Below are 9543 nucleotides of genomic sequence, written 5' to 3' on the forward strand. Positions count from 1 at the left end.
ACTCACACTCATACCTCAACTTCTTCTCCTCCCACCCTAAACAAACCAAGCTTTCCATCCCCTATTCCCAATTCCTCCGTCTATGCAGGCTCTGTAGTGGCAACCGTGACTTTGAGACTCAGTCTCAACTCATGGCTCGCCACTTCATCCTACATGGATATCCCCTCACCACTATCCAACCGCCCTTGCAGGAGCACATTCCGTGGACCGTACATCTGCTCTCTCCCCCCTCACCTGCCCTGCTATCTCCTGTTTCCCTTCACCTACCACCCCACCACCCTACCTCTCCAACGCACCATTCTCCAAGCCTTTGGGCGACTCTAGTCCGACCCCTTTACTCCTACTCTCCTTCTCTCTTCTCTTCTCTCCTACCCACATTCTCCCTTCCCCCTTCCTCATCACCCCTCCCTCGTAACCCCACTCCTACCCAATTCATCCCATCCCACCTCTACACCCACTCCCACATACCACACCTCTACCCCACCCTCAGCCTATCGACATACCCCACCTCTCAGCCTAACCCATACCCCACCCTTGCTTTCCCCACTCTCACCTCCCCCACCTCCCAACACCATCACACCACACCACACACCACAACACCATACACCACCATACCACACAACACCACATCACATCACACCACCACGCACACACTAGCACTGACCACTTCCCAGCTCCACATTCACACACCTACACATACACATATGTCAAGGTCACCAGCCCTCTTCTAGATGCACATACATACTCTCTTATACACACGCACATGCACCTTCGTTTGAAATCACCACTACTTTATTATCTCCCTTTGTTCCTAGCTCTTGTGTGACTTCTCTGTCTGGCATTCTTTATTTTCACTCCTTGTTTCTTTCTGTGGAGCACTTCCTTGTGTACCATAAGGTTCAGTTGTCTCCAAATACCTAATACATCTGTTTGTTGTCTACACCACCTGTCTTCATCTTTTGTTTTTTTTGTGAATTCTCCCCATATATATATGGTATTTTTTTTAATATGCTGGCCATTGATAGTGTGCTCATATGAGGAAGCCTCATCAAGTGTGCTCATGACTTAGTGTTTGCTTCTTCATTTATTTCTTACCGTATTTTCGGTAAGAAATAAATGGTGGTGTAATGTGATATTTTCGCCAATGAGGAGAAAATTCTTATGAATTAACTCTGAAATTGGGACTGATACGATAATAACAGAAGTTTTTAGAAATTTCGGTTGGCTTACTTCGAAACGCCTGCTTATAGTGATAAATTATATGGTTATTGACGATTTGTCTATTTTCGGCATATTTGGCATTAGAATTTTTTTGTTTTGCCCTTGTTTATAAGTTGTTTATAAATTTAACCTTTAAAGGTATTTTTTAATATGCTGGCCATTGATAGAATTTTTTTTGAAAAATTTTATCCTGTATTAGAGGTATATATATATATATACATATATATATATATATATATATATATATTATATATATATATATACATACATACTATCCCTATATACTCTTTTACTTGTTTCAGTCATTTGACTGTGGCCATGCTGGAGCACCACCTTTAGTCAAACAAATAGATTCCAGGATTTATTCTTTGCAAGCCTAGTACTTATTCTATCGGTCTCTTTTGCCGAACTGCTAATGTTACAGGGATGTAAACACACCAACATTGGTTATCAAGCAATGGTGGAGAGGACAGATGCAGACACAGACATAAATACACGCACACATATACACATGCACAGACACACACACACACACACACACACAACGAGCTTCTTTCAATTTCCGTCTGCCAAATCCACTTACAAAGCTTTGCTTGGCCCAAGGCTATAGTAGAAGACATTTGCCCAAGGTGCAAGCTTCTTACCACACAGCCACACTGTGCCTATTTTGTAATTTATTTTATTTTTCATTCATTTCTTTTTAATACTTTTTTTGTCTTCATGCAGGTTATATCCGAGATGTCACCAAATCATATGATACAACCTTCATGGCATTTGCTGGATGGACATTCTTTTCAACTTTAATTCTTAGCACAATCTACATATTTCTCTACAGTAATTTGTTCAAAGCTCCTAAAGAGAAAAAAACTGTTTGTAATGATTTCATTTTGGTTGAACCGGAATGCCAATTTCCTCAAACCTTGTGAATCAGTGGTTGGTGGGATATGTACATAAGAGAACTCTCAACATAAAGTTACCCAACCCCACCACTAATGAATATTTCTAATTTTAAAAATAATCTTCCATCTTTTAAATTTTCTATGGTTCATTAATGATGAGGTTTCCTCATATGACACAATGATGGGCACACCACATGCTTCTGTTAATTACAGAATTAGTGTGTCATTGTTCCATTGATGTGTCTTTCACTGCCCTTAAAGTGCAAGCAGCACTAAAAAGGACTGTTTGGATTTTCAGCTGCAGATTCATTGTCTGGAAAAGTTCTAGGTGACATGAACAACAGTCAAATTGCCTCCAATACTTTATTTTATTGACTCCCAGAATAATGAAAGGCAAAGTTGGCTTTCTTGAATCATCATCATCATTATCATCATCATCATCATCTTATGTCTGTTTTTCTGTGCTTGCAAGGGTTGGATAAGATTTCTATAACAACACATATCCTTACTTTTCAACAGCTGTCCATGAGTTTTAATATTCCAAAAGCATTAGAAGCCAAAATTATTGTAGATATCAGAGTTATATTTGTATGATGATAAGTGACTTGTTCTGAGATTGTGTTGAAACCAAAACAATTCCATAACGGAAGAGCCCCAGTATCTATTTAGAAACACAAGTAAACTGATAAATATTAACTTTTTTATTATTTATTTCTTAATAGTATACAGAAGCAGAGTTGAATTATGAGTTGAAGAAGGGCAGCAAAACTTTTTGAGCCTTCATAACAGACTGTATCAAGCCTGTTGCCTGGGGATGCTTTGGAATATTTTGCGTGGAAACTAATTTGTATTGCAGGAAGATTTTTGTAAACTGTATTTTCTAAATCCGAAGGTGCACCATTGAATCATGAGGGGTCAGTACCATCCAGTGCCCCTCACGTTAGCGATTGGCATGGACTGTATTAATAAGAAAGAGTGTGAATATAACAATTTGTAATTTCATAAGTGACTTTAATGGCTCTACCAAAGTGATAAGTATCCCTGGTTCTTATGACGGTGACTGGGGTTTGATTCTCCTTGTGAAATGCTTAGTGGTATTTCACCCATTGCTACATTCTGAGTTCAAATCCTGCCATGGTTGAAATTTCCTTTCATTCTTTTAGGGTTGATTAAATAAGTATCAGTTACACACTGGGGTCGATGTAATTGACTTAATCCCCTGCCCACAAGCTGCCCTTATGGCAAAAATTGGAAATTATTATTATTATTATTATAACATAATGTATTGGTCTAGTACTGAGCTTAATATAATTGACTAGCACACCTGCCTCTCAAAATTGCTGGCCCCGTGTATGTGTGTGGCTGTGGGTGTATGTGTGTACATGTATATTTATATATATACATACATACATACATACATACATACATTCACATACACACACACACATACACACACACACACACACACACACACACAAGGGGAAACAAAAATCTAAAGTAAAAGATTTTTATACAAATAGTATAATTTTTATTAAATCTAAAACTCCTAACAAATGCTATGTTCAAATCAAATGTAGAAAATGTGTTTCTTTTAGTGTCAAACCAGCTTTTATAATCTTTTGAATATCGGTTGACATACTTTGAAACATAAATCAGCTGTCAAATGGTGAAAAGAATGAAGATTACATAGTCACAGCTGGAATTTTTTAAGTAATGATACATCTCTTCATATTACTGACTTAGGAGCAAACAACTGCAATGCAACAACAAACCAATGAGGGAGCTTCCTCAGGGTAACATGACCTGTATTAATATGTATATACATTTGTGTGTGTGTGTGTGTGTGTCCATAAACACAGAGGTCTTTTGCACAGTTTTTGTGAAGCAAATTCCATGCACAAGCTATTAGTGAACATTATTAGAAAAAAAAAGACAGTTGTTCTAGGTGTCATGAGAGGTCAACCAGGAACCATGAGGCCGCAAGGCAAATTCACTTTCCACACAACCATTATTTGCACATATCTGTATATTTTAATAATATCATATTATATGTTTATGTATAAATGTATGAATGTATATACGTGAGAGTGTGTGTGTGTGTATGTGTGTATATATATATATATATATATATTATATATATATATATATATATATATATATATATTATATTCACTGAATTTGGTGGCATAAAAGATGTACTGGTATATTAATATCACTCCAATTTCTGCAGCACATATCCAGGAAAAACAGTATCAAAGACAAAATTAGCTTATAGGAAACCCAACTTTATGTATAAGACCCAGGGTCGTTTTTTGGAGACATTTTTTGAGGAAAAATTGCATTTTATATGCCATCAAATATGGTGTTTTAAATATAATTATGTGTGTGTGTGTGTTTGTGTGTGCATGCATGTGTGAATAGACATCCAAGAGTCTATAAGTCAGAAAAAATATGCACTTGTATATTTGTCAATAGAGTGGGCATATTAATCAAAGAGTACAGTATTAGATATCCATTACAACTGGTCTTACCAATCAGTTTCGCACTGGGGGTTCCCCAGGGTGTTGGATGTTGGAGGTGAACAGACATATTTTGTTCGTGCTTTCTGGGAAAAAGATGATGAAACAAACCACGCAAAGGTTGATACAAGGGACATAACTCTTAACTTTAACCCGTGCATGGTTCATTTCATCATCTCTTTCACTGCAACTACAAACCACATGTGTCTGTTCACTTCCAACAATAGAGAGCAGTCACCATATTTCATTCCATAACTGCCATCTCTGAAGAGCACAAGGTTATGTAATCAGGTTGTTACCCAACATTCTATTGAACCCCTAGTCTGAAACCGATCGGTAAGATCAACTGTAATGGACATAAAATATTGTGCACTTCAATTAATATATAGATTTGAGGTTAAGTCAAAAACTATACAGCACTCTTGTTTCTGTAATTTATTAAAATAAAAACACAGCTTGCACAGTTAGATCATTTTTTACATAGTCTCCTTGCTTTTTTATGCACTTCTTCCAGCAGTCCACAAACTTGCTAACTCCATTGGGAAAGGTTTTCACCAGGTTGCACCACTTTTTGTGCTTCTTCATCCATAGCAAATTCACAACCTCATAAAGAATGTTTGAGCAGTCCAAAGAAGTCATAGATCTGGATTATAATTGTAATAGCAATTTGAAACCTAAGTTTTCAATGGTTTCAATGGTGTTGGTGGACCTATGTGGGCATGCATTATCAAGCAATAAGGGCACTTGCTTTGACAACAGACCTTGGCATTTGATGCAAATTTTTGGTTTCAGTTTGTTGTCCAGCATTTCACTGAACAAACACAGGTGAATGTAGATGCCTTTTCCAGGAACATTACAAATGATTAAGAAATGGTGAAGGTGGATCACATGATGTTGTTAGAATAAGATTGGTTGTCCACGCTCACTTGTGTGTATATATATATCTATATGTGTGTGTGTGTGTATCCATTTTGGAATAGTGCATCTCAAAGCACATAAAGCTATAAATAATAGGATGTAAATATTGGGTTGAAAAATCTCCTTTTTAAATAGAAAAAAATCAAAGGCTGCTCATGGGATATGAATCCACATTGCTTGTAGAAATGACAGACATTCTATCCAATATTTAAATGCTATTATTCATAGCTTTATGTGCTTCAAGATCCACTTTTCCAAAAAAGAATTATTTCATGTTCTCTCAAATGTTTATAGATTCTTATGATGTCAACAATATGTATGTCTGTATTCTATGCACATATGCATGTGTGTGTGTATATCTTTGCATCTGTGTTTGTCTCCTCCATTTCTTGATAACTGGCCCTGTAACTTTGCAGTGCAGCTAAAGGGATGACAAAATAAGTGCCATACTTTAAAAATATGTAGCAAACTTATAAAATAAATACTGTGGCTGATTCATTCAAAAACAAATAAAAGATAAAATACAAAGATATGTGGTGTATATTTATATTTGTTTATTTGCTTATTTACATTTAGATGTTTATTGTTAATATTGATGCTGTTATTGTTGTTGCTAAAAAGCAATTTATTTTAACATTACAGTTTCCTTTTAAAAACTAATATGAAAATAGGAGACAAAGACTAAAAACTGTACAGTTGCATCTGTTGCACTCCTCCTCCACTGTTTTCATCACACCCAGAATGCAATACAGTTTAACTTGGGAAGCTTTGTTGTAGCGGACTCCAGCACTGGTCTAGTTGAGTCATTACATTTACCAAAATGTGTGTTAAATATTTCAGATTTTAATGGAATGGTCATTTTTAGGATGTCCTATGGAAAGAATTATAATTTATCAGCTGTAGAACAATGAAGAGACCTTGTTACATCTACTTTTTCAATGACAGCATGCAAGCACAAAAATAGTTGTTTTGTTCATTCTTCTGTACAATACCAACCACCTAACTAAAATATATATAAATTACTTATATGTATGTATATGTGTGTGTGTGTGTGTGTGTGTGTGTGCGCACACGCGTGTGTGTGTGTGTGTGTATGTGTGTTTGTATTAATATTTTGCTTAAACTATACTAATTAATCATGTTAGAACTCAATAAACCTATCCTTCACAGAAAAGTATTAGCTGAGTACAGAGCATAAGAAATTATATAGTGACTTCATCAAAATGAAGTTTGTTACATACTTCCGTGTTCCCTTGCCATTTATATAATCTCTTATATATACATTTTGGTCCAGGTATAGCTGTGCGGTAGGATGTTTGCTACACAACCACCATGGTTCCATCCTACTGCATGGCACTTTGGACAAGTGTCTTCTACTTTAGCTCCAGGACAACCAAAGCCTTTGTGAATGGATTAAATAGACAAAAACTGAAAGAAGCTCATCATGTGCATGGGTGTGTGTATACACACAAATATATATGCATACAAGGTGGTATCAAAAAGTTTCTGGACTAGTTACGTTTAACGAAAAATGATTTATTTACTTAAGTTTTAACATCATCTCCTTCAAAATAGTCGCCTTGCAATCTGGTTTGGAAGTTGTTTTCCGTAAGGAGTGGAGGAGCTTCTGCAATTCATTCTTGATCTCAACAACAGTGTTAAAATGGCAAACTTTGAGCTGCATTTTCATCTTAGGAAAGAGATGGGAGTCCACAGGTACTAAATCTGGTGAATAGGGTGGGTGCATCATGTGATATCATGTTGTCTTTAGCAAGAAACCCATGAGTGAGGAGAACTCAGTGATAGGGTGCATTGTTGTCATGAAGAATGGTGAATAAGGGAGTCTGGTACATGCATAGTATTAAAAGATGCTCAGGAAAGGAAGGAAAGGGTGTTTTACGTTTCAAGCAAAGTTCTTCTTCAGAAACAGAAGACAGAGAGAACTCCAAGAGAAAAGGAAGATGGAGGGAAAAATCCACATGTAGGTACATTTTGGAATGACCAGAAGTGAATGGGCACAGAAAAAGTTCTTTCTAAGACAGGAAAGTGTAAGAGAATGAGGTATGTGTGTGTAATTAATTATGGGTATGTGCATGCACATGTATGTGATTGCATGAGTGTGTGGTGGTGGTAACTGAGTGCATGTGTGTGTATGCAGGTGGTGGTAACTGTGTGGCATTAACTGTTTATATGTATACTTGTGATCATTGTGTTTGTTAATGTTGTAGGAAGAATTCAGCAGCTATGGTAACAGGAGTGGTGGTCATTTGTGTAGTTTTTCCTTCTTGCATATGTGCATAAATGGGATGGTCAGTTGTAGGATGTTTGAGAGGTACACTGAAGTGCATGTGTGTGTGCGTATATGCGTAAGTTGTGTGTGTTTTGTGTATATTGGGTTTGTATGTGTGTGTGTGTGGAAGTATATGTGCTTTCCTGTGTGTGTGCGTGCATGTGTGCATGTATGTGCGTGTGTGTATGCATTTGTGCATGTAGGTATGCGCGTGCGTATGTGTATGTGTGTGTGCGTGGGGTTGTGTGTATGGAGGTATGTGTGCGTGTGTGTATGCATGCGTTCATGTAGGTGTGTGCGTGTATGTACGAGCGTGTGTGGGAGGTATATGTGTGTGCGTGTGTATGTGCATGTACGTGTGTGTATGTGTATGAAGGTATATGTGCGTTCATGTGTGTGTATATGCGTGTGTATATGTGTGTGCGTGTGTGTGTATGTATATGTGAGTGTACATGAGGCTGTGTGTGTGGGTGTGTATGTGCGTTTCTGTGTGTGTGCGTGTATGTACGTGTGTGTATGTGAGAGGAATATGTGCGTTTATGTTAGCGTGTGTGTGTATGTACGTGTGTGTATCTATGTGTGCGTGTGTGTATGTAAAAATAAAATGAAATAAAATAGTTAAAATAATAGAGAAAAAAGAGAAAAATAAAATTAATTAATGAAAAATGAATAAAAAATAACAGATACAAAATAAAAGTAAAAAGATAAAATAGAAATTAAAACAATTATAGAAAGGAAAGTTAAAAGGAGATAAATAGATAAAATAAAATAAAGGATCAAAATAAACAATTACGACGGGAAAAAACGATGAAAAATCGATAAAAAACGAATAAAAGCTATAAAAAAGTGAATGAATATAAGAGAGGATAAAAAGTTATTTTTTAAGGAGGGTATAGGAACAGTCATTGAGAGGAGGGGGTCGTGTTGAGTCCGAGAGGAGTTTCTGTTTGTAGACTGAAAATGTAACGCTGTAAGGGTGGAGGCCGAAGACGGAGATGTTTGGGGTAGAGTGGTTGGCCAAGTGATAATATGACGGGCGACGGAGGTGTTCGTACGTAGCCGAACATCTTGTAGATGTTCAGTGAACCGGTCGGCCAGCCGGCAGCCCATCTGACCAACGTAGAGTTTGTTGCAGAGATTACATCTGATGCAATAGATAAGGCTGGAAGAAGTACAGAAGAAGGAGTTTCTAATGTGGAAGATGTGCTGGTTGGATGCAGTGAAGGAGGTGATGTTGGTGATGAAAGGACAGGTGTGGCAGGGGGAACTAGAGCAAGGGAAGGATCCGGGCTGGGTTTGAATGGAGGAGGGAAAGGTACTACGGACTAGTAGATGGCGTAGGTTACGTATGTTTGAAGGAGGGCAAAGATGGGGTGGGTGGTAGGATCTAGATGGAGACGATGGAAAGCCAGTAGGATCCTCCAACGAATGGGTAAGGTGGAGGGGTGGAAAAGTAGAGGAAAGGGGATGTAGTTGGGGGATCGGTCCTATTAGACGAACGTGGGAAAGGATAGTTTGGACGACGGGGAAGGCATATCCTCGATGTATGAACAGGCAGGCCAGGTACTGGAACTGTGTCTCGAAATCCTGGGAGGGGAGGTCAAAGGTGAGGGAGATATCTAGGAAGTTTACAGAGGTGTCGGAGATGGTATAGGTAAATTGGAGAGAAGGGTAAAGTAAGAAAGTGATGAAAGTG

The 9543-nt window shown here is 37.6% G+C and overlaps 1 protein-coding gene across 3 annotated transcripts in view; it reads left to right on the top strand.

Moving 5' to 3' along the window:
- The window catches only part of LOC115223966 (monocarboxylate transporter 12-like), a 129393-nt gene extending 123295 nt beyond the window's left edge, over window positions 1-6098 (top strand). For 2 of the 3 annotated variants that reach the window (XM_029794719.2, XM_036513025.1), the window contains exon 8: window positions 1948-6098. In XM_029794719.2, the coding sequence (XP_029650579.1) occupies window positions 1948-2147 (200 nt within the window). In that variant the 3' untranslated portion in view covers window positions 2148-6098. The remainder of the gene's footprint in view (window positions 1-1947) is intronic. The other variant, XM_036513026.1, reaches the window with a different exon arrangement.
- Window positions 6099-9543: the final 3445 nt, after the last annotated feature.

This window comes from Octopus sinensis, linkage group LG24 (genome assembly GCF_006345805.1).
Source record: "Octopus sinensis linkage group LG24, ASM634580v1, whole genome shotgun sequence".
NCBI lineage: Eukaryota > Metazoa > Mollusca > Cephalopoda > Octopoda > Octopodidae > Octopus > Octopus sinensis.